This window comes from Zootoca vivipara, chromosome 2, assembly GCF_965207765.1.
Source record: "Zootoca vivipara chromosome 2, rZooViv2.hap1.1, whole genome shotgun sequence".
In the NCBI taxonomy this organism is placed as follows: domain Eukaryota; kingdom Metazoa; phylum Chordata; class Lepidosauria; order Squamata; family Lacertidae; genus Zootoca; species Zootoca vivipara.
Window position 1 is genome coordinate 75,742,499 of NC_142584.1, and position 16,363 is coordinate 75,758,861.

The 16,363-nt window shown below is 43.0% G+C and overlaps 1 protein-coding gene across 1 annotated transcript; it reads left to right on the forward strand.

The window, feature by feature from the left end:
- The first annotated feature begins 891 nt into the window (after positions 1-891).
- Positions 892-16,144, forward strand: LOC118080677 (haloacid dehalogenase-like hydrolase domain-containing 5). The gene is made up of 8 exons (XM_035106266.3): positions 892-1,270; positions 7,642-7,851; positions 8,415-8,527; positions 9,128-9,221; positions 11,005-11,038; positions 12,158-12,332; positions 13,031-13,219; positions 14,555-16,144. Exons 1-8 carry the CDS (start codon positions 1,130-1,132, stop codon positions 14,970-14,972), a joined length of 1,374 nt encoding a protein of 457 aa, XP_034962157.1. The 5' UTR covers positions 892-1,129; the 3' UTR covers positions 14,973-16,144.
- The last annotated feature ends 219 nt before the right edge of the window (positions 16,145-16,363 follow it).

A 16,363-nucleotide genomic window follows, 5' to 3' on the forward strand; every position in this document is an offset into this window, starting at 1 on the left:
AGCAACATTATAGTAAATATATATATATATATATATATATATATATATATATATATATATGTATGTATGTATGTCATTCCAAAAATCCTTGAAGGAGATACCAGAAGGTTAGAAAACAGTTGTGTGGGTGTGGAGGAGTAATGTAAGTTCTGTAAGGCTATCTTTATACAGCTGCCTGGAAGCAAACTATTATTGAACACTGGGTTTGTTTTTTAAAGAAATACATCAATGATCTTCAAGTGGTGGGGCCCGGATCCAAGGTGGGAAAGGGAAAGGATTAAGAAAAGGGCCCCCAAATGCATGTATGGGTTAAATGTGGCCCCGGGCCTGTAAAGGTTGACGATTTCTGGTATACACACCTAAGATTGGGCGTAAAATGTAGATTTGCATGGTCTTGGACCAGAGATGCCCTTGCCTTGCTGTTGCACGTTGCCATTACTCCCATTTCTCCCGCTGCCGCCTGCCTTCCTACTCCTTTGTGTCAACTATGTGCAGTAGTTTGGCGAGCTGGAGGGAGAGGACAAGGTAACCAGGCATAATCTATATGAGCCAGTTAACCTGCTGCAGCAAAAAAGAAAAAGAAAAAAAAGAGCCAGCATGACCTAATGGTTAGACTGACCTGGGGGAGACGGAAGTTTGAATCCCCACTCAGTGTCATGAAGCTCACCTTGGGCGGCTCACCATCTCTTAGCCTTACCTCCCTCACAGGGTTGTTAGGAGGAGACATACACCACCTTGAGCTCCTTGGAGGAAAAAGGTGGTACAGTATAGAAATAGAAATGTAATAAAATGAATAGGAAGAAACGCGGGCTTGGGGGGGGGGGCGGAGAAAACACTGCCTTACACTTCTTGGAACTTTTGCCAAGTGAGGGCGGCGCTGAAGAAGACGCGCCCTGGCTGGCGAACCGCGGAGGCGGCGAGGAAGCTCCCGCGGGGCAAGTCGAGGCTGCCGAGCAGGCTCCACCCCGCGAGGTTGCAGCGTAGGCAGGAGGAGGGGCCGGCGGGGAATAAGGCGAAGCCGGTGTCGGCTGTCGCTGCTGCCCGGTGCGGCGCCGGCGCCCGACTGGACAGTGGCAGGAGCGAGACCCGACGGAGGGGCCGCAGCCGGGCTGGGAGCTCCGTCTCCGCCATGAGGGGAATGCTGCTGCTGCCGCCGCTCCTCCTCAGCCGGCCTCTGCGACCTCCGGGGCCGAGAAGGCTTTGCAGCGCCGCCGCCGCCTCGGCTGCTCCTGCCGCCTCGGCCCCGGGGAAGAGCGAGGCGGGCTCGCAGGTACCTGGCAGCACTGGGGTGGGGGGTCTGTTTCCCGCGGCTCCCCCGAGCTGCTCCTGGGCGCCGGGCATGGGATGGGGCGGCCTCCCTCTCTCTCCGAGCTTCTTTTTTGAGCAGTTGATGGAGGGGGTTGGACTGCTTCAGTTTCTTAAACAAAAAGGAAAGAAAAATGAAAGAAGCTGATGAGGGAGGGGGAGGGAACCGAGAAGTTGGGAAGAGGAAAGAAGAGGTCTTGTTTCTTTCCTTTGAGACTTCATGGTCTTTGCTTAGTACTGTATTAACTTTTAACCTGAGCTGCTGCTTTGTTTGTTTTGTGCTCTTGGTCTGCTCCCTCTCCTCCTCCTCCTCTTTCGTAAGTTCCTTGGGAATGCTGATTGGCCGCTGAAAGGCACCTTTTTTGTGAATTAACGGATTGGAAATTTTTGTTGTTTTGGGGTAGGACATTTCATTAATCGTTCATTCTTTTCAAGGTACATGCCTCTTCTTTTTGCCTCTTTCTCCTTCCTGTCTGTCTGTCTGTCTGTCTTTCTGTCTTTCTTTCTTTCTCTTTCTTTCTTTCTTTCTTTCTTTCTTTCTTTCTTTCATCATAGAATCACAGAGTTGGGATGTACCCTGGGGTCATCGAGTCCAACCCCCTGCAATGCTGGAATCTCAAAATGCCCACTTGCTATGCAGTTTGAAACCATAATGGAGCCTGCTTAGCTTTGCAAATGTGATAGCAGTTTTATTGCTGCACCACTAGGACCTCTCGTTTCATCTGCCCACCCCCACCCCCACCCCACCCGCTGCTGCACACTGGGGGTGCAAATCTTCCTCCTAGGGAAGGCAGATTCAACAGAGGTCTTCTGTGCTTCTGTGTTGGGTCTGTCAGACAAGCATGGGCAGCAACTAGAGGGAGCAGAAAGTGTGTGGTGGGGTCCTTGAGCCCACCTCTGCTACTTGCTCACCTGGCTTAGCATCAGGGACAGGTACAAAGTGCACCTTCTGCCATCTCTACACACTCTTTGGGCAGGCAGTGGTTGGGATTGAATCCCTCTGTGCTGCTTAGATCTAGATGGTGAATGGAGGCTGCCCTGCTCATCTTCAACATTGCTTGCTTTCCTGCCTGCTGAGAAGCAATCACTGCCATTTGGTAATCAGTGCTGTCATGTGCAGTGGTGAGTTCTCACAATGTGCTAGGGCCTTCGCAGTTGCCTAATGGTGCACACCAGCCTACTTCCCCCCATTTCTGGTTTCTTTTTTAAAATTTACTCTTCTCTTCACCTGTGGTGTCAAGACTGGTCTTAACAATGTGAAGGAATGAGGAGTCACCCCCCTGGAACATGTTCTTTTTCTTCTTAGTGCTGTACTTCTCAATTCTGGAATGCGAAAGTGACATGGTAGGAAAAGGGTTGGTTCCAGTTCCTGTCTTCTTGGTAGATTTTCTGTATGAGTATACAGTATATACTAATAGGTTGCCATAGCGATTGCTATGTAACTCTTGCAGTTAAAACACAGTCTTCTTGCTGCACAGGAGCATAATCCAGAATCTTTGGACATGGAGCACTTTTGCTTTGCAGAACAAATGGGAAATTAAGAATTAGTGGTTGGTGCAGCCTGCCCTCTACTTAAGGACGCTGAGCATGACCACATACAGTACTTAAAAAATAAGTACTGTATGTAGAACACTTGCTTAGTAGCTACATAGTATTTAACTTCTGAATAAACATGCAAACGGCTGTATGTTTCTCAGCCAATGTTATTGACCTTATGCTCTGCAAAGCACATGCTGTGCTACCAAGCTACAGTCATTTCCCAGTGGAGTTTCCTTGTCAAATGCATGACAAGGATATTAAGTGCCCATGCTACTTGGTTGAAAGTCTAGATACTCATAATTTCAACATTAGAATACGTGACCTAGATATGTCATTCTAATAATGCTTGACTTCAGTAGTCATACATTGTTTCTTTTAATTTGTTTTTTTTTGTTTTTTTACATAGAACAGCAGGGTTTTAACACCCAGTGGTTGCCATAGCTGCCAAGTTTTCCCTTTTCTCGCGAGGAAGCCTATTCAGCATAAGGGAAAATCCCTTTAAAAAAGGGATAACTTGGCAGCTATGGTGGTTGCTGGAGGGTCCTGGTGTTGGATTTAAGAGTACACGAGTGAAAGCTTTAATATGTTTGCATTACATTCAGGTGTCTTTTTAAAGGAAGTTATCTTTTTTTAAATAAAAACACACAGATGATAACCAAATAGTTTAAACATTAAAGTGATTCCAGTGTAAATAAGACAAAATATCCATTATGTTATTTGAGTACGTGCTGCCTTTTCCATCACCAAGAACAGCTATTTCTCTTGTCATGCTATTTCTCTATTTAGAGTATAGCCACAGAATCACAGACTAACATTATGTAGAAGCAACCCCCAGCAGCTGAAGAGGCTTGCTTATGCAACAGGTTAATCTTTTAATAAACACTCCCTTAGCTTGCTTCAGTTTTATTTACATATGCATGGAGTAATCCTGAAGAGAAAAGCAAATTTGGTATATGTTTGCACCTGCAGTGATTGCTTTAGTTTTATTATTCAAGCTGGGCATTTGAACTGCAGACTCCTGGGATTTTCAAATGCTCTGGAATAGCGCTGGTTTAAATGCTCAGCTTGAATGGGCTTGGTTGCTAACAATTTCTGGAGGACCATAGGTTCCCTGTCTCTCTTGTATACCTTGCAAGAACTGATGGCCATATACTGCATTTCCTACAAATAAATCTTTGTTCAAAGCAGTTCACATAAAAACAGTGTAAATGCAGAAGTATGATAATGATACATTATAAAAAGTATAATATCCCTACAACAAAACACTGAAAAAAAATCAACAATTAAAAAGTTCATTTAACATAAATCAGGGTGACATGTAAAGAGTTTAAATAAATAAGCAATCTGAATGCTAATTTGTATGAAGCCTGAGTTCAGATCTAAAAAATTACAGGCAGCAACCATTTCATGTGGGGGCTCTGTTCCTGGCCCCTGCGTGTGTTAGCAGAGTGTTCCACCGCCCTGCCCCACACCTGTTTCCACCTCTATTCTGCCTTCTTCTGGGTCCAAAAGGACCCACACACCGGTGATCATGTGTCAGTTTGATGTGCCTAAAATGATCGCCACCTGTAAACAAGAAACTTAAGAAATATAAAGTGTGTAGATTGATGGTGTGTTGAGATGTTTCGTATGTGACATTTGTGGTGCTGATGTTGGGCGACAGGGTAGGGTCCTGCCTTATTTCACATAAGCCTGTATCATGAATTGCAAAGTAGACACATCAGTAGGTCATAGACTCCCAACAGGAAAGACATAATGTACTCACACTTCTTAAGATTCTTTCAACTTCTATTTTTATTGAAAGCAATAAGGTATTTCAACAAAATGATGAATATTCATATTGGGCATTAGCTTCATCTGTTTACATTTGTAGTATTTACCTTCCTTGAGGGTGGTTGGGTAACCATTGAAACACTCTTATTAATTGAAATGTTATTAAAAAACACAGCTACTTAAATTCAGCCACCCTTGTGAACCGAACCCTTGTCTCCTTTGTGCATCTGTGTGGCACGGCCACAAGCACTGTGGCATTAAACTTGAAAAGGGATGGAGCAGACAGGTCCTGGAGGAGTTTCCTTTGTCGCTGTGAGTTGCAGATTGCAGTAACGACACAGTGGTGTTTACAACTGTGAATACTTCCACCTTCCATAGCTTGACGTTGTAATGTCAGACAGGGACAAAATGTTCAACCTCTCACCTCACCACAACCAAATTTTTGAAAATATTGTGACAAACTCAGAGCTATTGATGAGGCATAGAAACCTTTGCATGAACAGATGGTAATTTACTGAATTATTCTAGCGGCAGTTGGCTCTGCAAAACTACAAGCTAATGTCTGTTAGTATATTTGAAACCTGTCCATACCTTGTTGTCAGGGAAAGTATCACCTTTAAAAATAGCCAGATTTTAATTTGAATACCTGTACTTCCTTAATCAGATGTTTTAAATAAAGTTTTAATGTGTACACTGTGTTTGTACTAGTCTGTTCTAGTTGAAATTTAGTGATTTCCCCCTCTAAGCTTTTCATGGCAGAGGAAAATCGGCTTATGTTGCCAGAAAAGTTAAACTTAATTTTCTTTCCATTTTGATTACACTATTCTGAGGAAAGAGAGACTAAATCCATAAGATCTGCAGATGGTGTTGCTCGCTGACTGTATTCCCAGTAGAAGTTAATCCAGGCTACAATCTCATTAAAAACTGTTCCAAGACTTTATGCATTCACTCCCTTATTAGAAAATGGACAACACAACATGAGAAGACATTTTCTAGAATCAGATTTGACCATATGGAAGAAATGGAGACGGAAACTTTTACCTTTTGACAGTGGCTGAGCATATGCCCACGTTACCCAGGGTGGGCGTGCTCCCGAGGGGTGCGGGGTGCGGAGGGTGCCCTCCCGCAACTCCCACACCTACCATGAGCCGTCAAGGGAAGGGGGAGCTGCTGCGCCGCTTTGCCGCTGGCACAAAGGGGGGTGACATTCGGCGTGCCACCCGCCCGCGACTCGGTCTCCCACGCCTACCGCGAGCAAAGCGTCAAAACGGTGTAGCAGCTCCCCCTTCACCCGACGGCTTGCGCTGCTTTGCCACTTTTCTCGCGGTAGGCGTGGGAGTCCGTCGCGCCAAATGTCACCCCCCCTCAGGGATGACACTTGGAGGAGTGCACCCCCACCACCACCACCTTCCTCTGCCAGTGCCTTTTGATTCTCCTTTAGTCCCAATAATACAACACTCTTCCTTTCACATAGCAGCCAAATCATCTCCTCCCCCGCCCCTCTGATCTACCCACAAGCACACAGAATGAATTCTCCTGTGTTTTGGGCTTTCTGGCCCTTTTTTTTTTTAATTTTTAAAAGAATCTTTATACCTGTGGAAATCTCAGGGTCCCTCCCATATCTGCTGATGCCTTCGTTTTGTCTGTGGGTGATGCCATGTCAGCTTTGTAAGCAACTGCACACTCACCCCCTTAACATTGGAAACAGGTTGATTTTAAAGATGAGGTGCAGGGCCATCTTAAGCATACCCGGCGCCGTGGTGCGACGGATCCTTCCGGCGCCCCGCCCCGTTTCCCAGCGCGGCGGGCGCCGTGTGGAGCGTGGCTGCCGCAGGCGCAGCTGCACTGCACCACGCAGCCCCTGCGCGCGGCGGAGGCGGCCCCAGGCCCGCGCACCTCTGGAGAGCAGCCTGAAGCCGCTGAACAGCTGAGAGGCGCGCCTGGGGCAACCTCAGCCACGCCTCTCAGTGGGTGCAGCAGCGCCCCTGGTGGCCTGCCGCCCTGGTGCCCCGCGCCACCAGACCCGGGCCTAGAGACAGCCCTGATGAGGCGAGACATGATTTTATATAGAGAGAAGATTTTTCACTATCCTAGGAAAACAAAGTATATTTTTGCAAGGAAACTCCAAAGAGGGGCAGTATCACTGAGCTGGTAATTTCCTTTATGCATGTGAGAATGTGCAAGCAGTACATGTAATTACGTATTATCCATTTCAAAGGAGCAGTCTTCTCAACACCGACTCTGGAGCTGCTTTTTAAACTTGTACGAGTCTACATACTGCTTGGCCTTAGTAACATCTCAGTGTTTGTTTGGTGCTTCCTTACTCCTGGAAGCCATTAGTGGAAGATTTGCTGACTGACCTAAATAAATACTTTGTTGTTGTTAATTTCTTGCCAACTGTGCCCATTCTAACAGTACAAACTGGCTTAGAAGGAATAATATATTATTTGAGTGTAGGTTGAGATGAAGCAGATCACATAATTAATTTAACTGTCAATATGTATAGCTCATACAGCATTTGGCCTCTGGCATTAACCCCAGCTTAATTGTTCTTGGGAATGACTTTATCTGATATGCACCCGTTTCAATTCTTCAAACATGTCTTAAAACATGGGTAGGCAAACTAAGGCCCGGGGGCCAGATCCGGCCCAATCGCCTTCTAAATCCAGCGATTTAGATTTAGATTTGGGAATCAGCATGTTTTTACATGAGTAGAATGTGTATTTTTTTTAAAAAATGCATCTCTGGGTTATTTCTGGGGCATAGTAATTCGTTCATTGTTTTTTCCCCAAAATATAGTCTGCCCCCCCCACAAGGTCTGAGGGACAGTGCTGAAAAAGTTTGCTGACCCCTGTATTAAAATGTTGATTAACTAAATGGCTCTTAATGGCCAAAGAATGTTATTGCTAAACCTTAGAAGTTACACCAATGTGGGATTTACGGTGGTGGTGGTAGGGAGAAAAGGCAGGAGATACATACCAAATGAAAAATAGTATCATGAATGCAAGCTTTCTTTCATTTCAGCTCAACATACAACCTACCTTTGGCTTTCTGCTTGACATTGATGGAGTATTGGTACGAGGAAAGACACCAATTCCAGGCGCAAGAAAAGCCTTTCAAAAACTACTTAATTCTCAGGGAGAGTTTTCGGTTCCTGTAGTATTTGTCACGAATGCAGGAAACTGCCTTCGTCAGAAGAAAGCAGACCAGTTGTCTCATATTCTTGGAGTGCCAGTGAGTAATTTTAGTGCCTTTTGTATGTGGTGTTTTTTTAAAAAAATAAAAAAATAAATCACATGAATAATGAAGGAATATTTCTTTTATAAATAGTCCACTTAGTTCAGTAGTTCTTGTCTTGCCTTCATAAAGACAGCAACTTTAAATCTCAGTTCCAAATCTTACAGGTGTCTTTTAAAATAGATGCAATATGTTCCAAAACATTTCAAGGGTTTCTCTTAGGGGATTAAGATGCTTATCAGCTTCATGTTTTACAGGGCAAATTGTGTGTACTTCTATCCAAGTGACATTAACCTCATGAATTGTAAGCTGCTTTCTCATTATTGTTTTGCTTCAGAATTTGTTTATGGTTAAATTTAAACCTTACATCTGAAACAAGAATCGGATGCCGCGTGTGGAGAGAGACTGAGGCAAGAACCATTTTAAGCACTGGTTGTGTGCTGTGAAAACAGAAATCTGATCTGAATTAATTTTTCAGTACTATATTCATGAGCAAAGATGTCCAGGGTAAAAGAGAGCATATTAATTAAGGAACTGATCTCCCATTCTTTCTCACACAGATTTCCCAAGACCAAGTCATGATGTCCCACAGTCCTTTGCGAATGTTCAGACGTTACCATGACAAATGTGTTCTTGTGTCTGGACAAGGGCCTCTTCTTGATATTGCTAAGCAGTATCCTTTGGAAAATGTGGATTATTCCAAGTTATACAGAAAAAGCTTTTGTTTTTTGTTTTTTTCTTACAGTGATTAATAGGTACATCTTGTAGTTTATGCTGTCCATGAACTCTGATGAAATCAGTCCAACTCTTAAGTGTGGTCTTGAAATAAATAATGCAGCAAGGGAAATGAGGGGCAGGCAATGAAGAGGAAACATTTCCTATTTTCTTTATTAACCTTTCCAGCTCCTGGTTGCTGCCTCAGTTCCTCACTCTCTTTGAGCAGGCCGTATCTGGCTTAGGTAGAGAGGCTGCCACTAACAGCTGTCCAGTCACTGTTGTGGTTATGCTGTGTGTTTGTGTGAAAGGGAGCCTGCAAGCTTGTTCTGAAGTCATTGTGGATTCTTGTCTTGGCTGCAGGGAATGAATACAGCAGGAGTAGTTCAGTGGATCCTAAAATAATAGGAGTAGGAGTAGGAGTAATTCTTGGTTGTGTGGAAAAAAAGAAGTTACTGCCAAATCAAACTTATTGCTTGTTTCATAAAGCAGAAATGTACATTCCAGAAAAATATTGTAATAAAATTGTATTGTTGTCCATAACCAAATACATTGCTAGTGTTGGATTTTGTCGGCCTATTACAATCGACAGGCTGCGAGAAAACTTTCCCTTGTTGGACATGGTTGACCATAACAGAAGACCTAAAGTTTCAGTAAGTATATTGTTTACTACATTTCTCTTAATAATTGATTTGAGAGCTTTGTATTGTCCTTAACAAAAATGTCCTACCTAACAGCCTGGTTTGGCCCTTGAAGTCTCTCTGACCACTGTTCATGTGCTCATAAATTTAGGATGTTCTACTAGCTTAACCCCACAAAATATATTTCCAAGCAGTTGTTATATAGACAAATGAAAGACAAATTTAATTGCCTGTATATTGTCCACAGCATTTAAAAGGTTGTACAGTTTGTTCTGAAGGTTACCCAATATTGACTGATCTCACAATAGATTAGGCTGCAATGAAAAGAGCAGAAACATGAGGAAATGTTTCCAAGAACTAATGAAAGCATTGCCCAAGTATCATGTGAGGTTGCAGAGGGCAGGAGGGTTCTACTGAACCAGACTATTTCAGGAGGAAAGGGCTGGGACACTGACCAGCCCTTTAAATACCTGTACTTCCTCGTTTCCTTTGTGGAAATTAGCCATGTGTGGTTGCATTACTCTGTGCAACTTTTTTTTAGGTTGCTCTTTCTCAGGTGTGTGTCCTTTCTTCTTTATCTGGAGTGCACAAGCACATGTTAAGATATCTTACTCACGAGTAGGACCCTGGCAGAGACACATGCCCGACTGGCATGTTCCCTCCCTCCTTGTCGATTGTTTGCGAGCTTCAAAAGTTTTCTTCAGCTCGAACATCACAGTGACTGATGCCAATAAACATCAGCACACTTACGGATCCGCAGAGCTTGCGCAGTTGTGTAACAGAACTCAGCAACTCAGCATTTTGGCTAATCTACTTTTATTTACATATAAACACACATGGAGCACTGCAACATGGCTCCCTCTCTAGCATCAGGCAGCAAAGAGAAAGAACAAAGGACAATAGTCCCACTTCAGGAAACACAGTAACGCAAACATCCTGTTTCCGTCACATCCAACTCTGTGCAATGAAAACATACACCATCATGTGATAAACAAAAATCCCATGACAGCAGACACAGGGAATGAATCTTCAACAGCGCACACATCCAAGTTAGTTTTGGAGGAAGGCAAGGAAGTGGAAGAGGATGATCAAATTTCATGGGGTTTCTATAATAAGTTAATTTGTCTGGCCTGCTTTGAGGATGGTATCGCAAGCCTTCAAGGAATAATCAGATGAAAAGTGTCTGTTGTATGCTGGAATCCCATCATGAAAATTGTGAATTTTAACTCTGAAGGGAGTGCAGGATTTTTGTTTCTGTTGACAACAAAATGAATTTGATTGTTATTAAAATATTTTCTAAAAATAGAGAAGGGAATGAAATGCATTACGGAATCTTCCCACACCCCAGTGCTACCTCATCCTTACAGTTAGGGTATTGTGTTGCTGAATATTGTGCAAAGGGTAAAATCCATTTGGGCACAATGGTAATATGCAAACGTCCTGAGCATGCAAGGCAATGCTATACTAGACCCAGAGGAGGGAAGTGTTCGTTTTGAGACAATTTCGCCCCCCCTAAAACACATAGCAGGGGTTTGCATTAGTGAGTGAAGGGACTCAAGCAATTGTTTTGGTTGGTATGGAAGCACAATACGAAGCCAAACCAACAACCAGCAGCAAGTACTTTTCAACGACACAGGTGCCATTCCAGTTCCTTGTTGCTGTAATAGGTATACGTTTATTTCTTAGAAATGTAAAGAATTACATATGAACAGGACTTGTGTGCCTGTCAGAGTCAAAGAAAAACCCCAGGATGTTTTTCTTAGTAAAGACAGCTTGTTTTTTCCCCCCTCTGCAGCATCCGCCTGAAGTGGAACTTCCCAAGATTGAGGGTCAGTATGTCCTGCAGCCCATGATTTCTAAGTGAAGTAGAATGCATAGTGGCTTTCAAAAAACATACTACTTTGATACCCTCAGGGGCCGGTTGTGATGAACCTGACTGGTAGGCGCATAGCACTTGGCATGTAGAGTTTATATTCCCTTGCTCTTTAACACTAACTTACCTATTTGTCTCATTTCAGTAAGTTCTCTTGTAACACTGCCATTCTAGGCTAAGCCATCATTCTGTCACTGCTATCTAAGTCTTAGCTTTACAATCCCTATTCCAAATTAGAACTTGAAAGCAAGGGGGTCGACCCTATGACCTGTGCTGGTTGTGTCACTAGTTGACTAGGCATTAGCTTACTAAACACCCACCCACTCCCTGGCCAGAAAAAAGACGGATACTAAAAAACTGCTGTATAAAACAAGCTACATACACAAACAAATTTTCCAAAACCATATTCCATACTACAGAAATTACCGTCGGCATTATTTATTTCATTTATGAAGCGCTTGCCATGTGGCATTCTGAAGTGATGGACAAAATCTTAGCTAGGGATGTGCTTACGTTACATCAAAGATGCACCTTTGAACAATATTCTAGACCTGTTCAGGCATTCAGTACGTGTGGGTACCCAACACATAGATGGGCCTGTGGGAATGCACAGTTCTAGCCCTGCCCCATTGATAATTGACACACCTGTCAGCCATATCCCCAGGAAATATGTGGTTGGTGTCAATCTGAAGGGGCAGATTCCATGCGCATACAGGGTTCCCATCCTTGAGAATATCCTGTATGTTGAAACCGTGTGTGTGTGTGTGTGTGTGTGTGTGTGTGTGTGTGTGTAGAAGCAGTCCACTTCAGACAGACACTGATCAAGCATTAGTGAAAGAATGGAATGAAGGTAACAATGGACCCTGGAGTTGTACTATGCATTTCATGAATTTCTGAAGAAGAAAGTTGATTGAAAACAAGACAGCTGCAAATAAGTTACTACTCAGTGGAATTCTGCTCTATTTATTTCGGGCTTTGTACCATCTCATGGTGCGTAGCAAGGAAAGAATTGTTACATTGTGGTAGCTGTGTAGAATTGTGTACCTAATTTGTGTCCCTGTTGATTGCCTTGTAGCGATTGTTCTATTTGGTGAGCCAGTGAGATGGGAAACAAACCTGCAGTTGATCATAGATGTTCTTTTGACAAGTGGCTATCCTGGGAATCCATATGCTCAGGCAACTCACCCACATATTCCTGTACTGGCTTGCAACATGGATCTAATGTGGATGGCTGAAGCCCAGTCTCCAAGGTAGGGCAAGGGCAGCGAGTGCTGGGTGCATTTTTCAAGAACTGTACAAGCAGCAAGGGAGAACTCTTGTTATCTGAAGAGTTCACCAAGCATATCAGCATAAAACCCCGAAAATGTATCATCAATGTCACCAACATTCATAATTCCTTGATTCGAAGAGTGAGCCTTGCTGATCTGTAATGACCACTCCCCATCTCAAATGGGGGGTGCTTTTTGCGGGGTCATATGCAACCACCTGATCCTACACAATCCCTGGCAGTTCAGCCTAGCTTCGCCTCCCCAAGCTGGATACCTGGAGGTTCCCGCCTAACCTCAGACCCATTTTGATTTGTAACTGCGCTTGGAATTAACTGAACTACTGTTTTCTGATTTAGGGGTATAGTTTAATTTGCCATGTTCATGCGTGAGGGGGGGTTTCCTCACAAAATATATGCAACTACAGTAGTGGATATTCCCAGAGCTGCCTGGGATTTTTTAGAGACCAACAAATACTGCTTTTTAAAAAATGGATAGCGTAGTGTATGTGTGTTAGCTACTCACCTGCCTATTTATGTAAAACTGAACAGAATTAATTCAGCCTTCACAATCTACCTCACTAGAAGCTGGACAAATGGCTTTGTCTTTTTATGTGATATTTTGTTTTTATCCTGGCTGACCATTCATCCTCGCTGACTAAGCTTTATTTCTGTATGTTTTAGGTTTGGGCATGGAACATTCATGGTTTGTCTGGAAAACATTTACAAAAAGATCACTGGCAAAGAGCTGAAATATGAGGCTTTGATGGGAAAGCCTAGTGAACTGACCTATCACTATGCAGAATACCTGATCAGGACACAAGCAACTGCAAAACAATGGAAGAAGCCTATTCAAACCCTCTATGCCATTGGGTAAGATGTTTCTCATTGTAAAGTATTCCTGTTGCAAACAGGAACTCATAAAACTTGTCAAAATGAATGAGTCAAAACTCATGATTTGCCATTCAGTTGAGAAGGGGAATGTTTTAGGTAGGCTATTGTTACGAAGTTTAAAAGTGGTAAGGGACTGGAATAAATAAATGTGATTCTCCCCCTGAAAAACCTATTCAAAACTTATCTAGTAACATTGCAGATTGTCAAAACCACCCTTCCCCTTTCAAATTCAGCGAGGCAGCAAAGAAGTGAAAGAATCTGCTAGATACTTGTTCATATAGTTGTACAATGTCTGGCTCCTGGTGAATCTGAAACCTCCTTTTTCAGATCTTTTCATCAGTGGTCAGTAGCAAGCAAAGTCACCTGCTTCTGTCTGCTTAAGCAGTTACAGACTATTTCTCTCTAATTATCTGCATAAGCTTGTCTTTTAGTTCACGTGGTGTTGAAAGATCATGGGCCAAATCCTGCTGATTTCACCTTGGGAGGACTGCGTCACAATCACTTTTGGTTATGCCTTTTTGATTAATCACTTATGCTGGGATACTTAATCAGATTTGAGATGGTTTTGAGCTTCAATTTGCTTTCCATTAATGAAGTCGCAATTGCATCCGCTCTGTACTGAGAATATTTCGGCTTGCAGTGGAGTGAAAGAAGCCCATCAGAGGAGAACAGTGCTGCTATAGAGAGCTCTGGAGGATGCTGAAGCTTTGCTCTCAGTCACTGTCAGCCCTTCTTTTCCTCACATCCTGCTCATGCTTTTCGGTCTTCACTCCTGTGACAAGTTTTTTTGGGGGGTGGAGGGTGGGGAACACCTTTAAAATATTAAGATTCCGAGATGTCAGCTTCTTGACTTCTGTTGCCATCTGGTAAAATATATGCAACCTTGGCTATACTGGTTCAGTGTGGGGATGTGTGCGAAAAGTATGAATGGCTTAAATGTGGTAAAATGTGTGAACCTGTAATATGTTCATGTTTCATTAATATTATAGTATTTGTTGGTTTTCACACCATTCCTCTTGACTAGTTTGGATGTACAAAAGATTCCATGAGCCAGGTTGAAGTGTATTTACCCAAAGGCAAAGAGAAACCCTCTGAGACACATTTCATTGGGCTTTGGATCCACAGAGCTGCTAGACCAGGAGTGAGATGTCCAGAAAGGGAGCTTAGATGTGTGCACTTGTAAAGCCCGTAGACTGCAGTATGCAGATGAGAGTCTGTGCACTGTAATAATGGAAATAGCAAGCTCTATCAGCAGATGCATTGCCCATATACCCGAAATATGTTTATGCTGATGTAACTTTCTTGACTCCCTAGGGATAACCTAATGACAGATATTTATGGTGCTAATCTTTACAACCGCTACCTTCAAGAAAAGAACTCGAGACGAGGTTCCAAGGCACGTATCCAGGCCAAAGCTGCCGGCGGCTCAAGATCTGCCACAGTCACTCAGGAAGAAGAACATGAAAACACTTGGGAAAGTGAATTAGCGACTGCGACTGCCACAAGCTGTAGGTCTGTCCTTGTTTGCACCGGAGTTTACAACCCTCACACAGAGGTGCCCTCTGACACGAGGGAGTGCATAACTGAGACTGTGTTTCATGGGCACAGGGATTTTAGGTTTGATCCTGCTTTAGTAGAACCAAACCACATTGTTCCAGATGTTGAAGCTGCTGTCGACTTAATCTTCCAGCTAGAGAACTTTGTACCAAATGAAAATTACAGGACTCCTTAATGACTTTCTTAACATTGTGTGTTCTGTGTACTTGTTCTTCCTGAAAAGCCAAATGTAACCACTTAGTGGCATATCCTTCCTAACATGTTTATATTTTTATATGTAACACTTCTAATACACTCCTGCTTGTTCTAACAGCACCTTTGATATCTAACTTCGGTTTCTGTGCTCTGATAATTCCTTTGCATCGTCCAACACCCTTGCTATGGACTGCACTTTTTGTATGAATTGTTTTCTGCATGCTGACTTCACTATTTAGCCACGGAGTTAAATCTAATGCTCTGAACAGTGAGGAAGAACATCAGCTGTGTTCAGCAGTCAAGGCAAGTCTGTTTTAGATAGTGTGTAATGAACTCTATGCAGTTCCGAGTTTAAAGCAAGAGTGGCTAACCTCCCAGATCCTGTTGTACTCCAGTTCCCATGAACCCCAGCCAGCATGGCTTATGGTGAGAATTGGTGGGAGTTGTAGTCCAATAACGTTTGAAGAGCCATAGGTTAGTCAACCCTGATTTATATGTTTATTCCTAAGGGATTACTGTGTTCCCCTCCATAACATCTTGCTTTCTTTTGCTACAAATTCCATAAAAAAATATCACTGACTCATTGTACTCTTTTTTCTGTTTCCTTTATGGAAAATAGAATCTGCACTTCAGGGGAAACGTTGTGTTCAGTGCTTTTCTTTGGATTTCAGCTCAAGCTCGACTAAAATTATGGCACAAGTCATAAGTTTGTGCAAAAACCAATGGGCTGAATGGGTTTTGAGCAGTATAATATTTTGCTCAAATCCCGTTCTAAAGAGCTAGAAGCTTCTGGTAGGCTTTATCCCTTATCTGTCTGGATTTATCATTAAACTCTTAAATACACTCAAGTTTTATTATTAAACACGGTGTTTCTCCTGCACTGAACTGCAGAATGCACAATAGCTGTTTGAGCTACTTTCTTAAAACCCGAAACTCCAAACCACAGTGGCGATGTTGAACATGCTCGTGAGGTTCCTTCCCTCTGCAAAGTATCATGTATCTGGTCTTTAATGGCCATGTATCTCATGGATGTAAAGTTTTAAATAATAACTTATTTCTTATGCTACCAGTTTTATAAAGCATTATGTTTAACAAAAAACAAAACAAACAAAAAAACCTAACCCTGTCCAGTAAAGTATTTTATATTTAAAACGGCCTACAGATCTTTCTTTCTTTGTGCTTTCTGTATATGTCGTATGTCTGACCCCTTTCTTAGTGAAGATGGCAAAGAGGGTGATTGTGGAGCTACTGCAGGTATTCCTGGTCGAGATTATCTAGATCCACCACAATCTGAGTTCAGATCTGGTATTGGAACTGAATCAGGCTTGATCAACCTTTATTGTGAGAGAGGGGCAGGAGTGTGACCCCGTT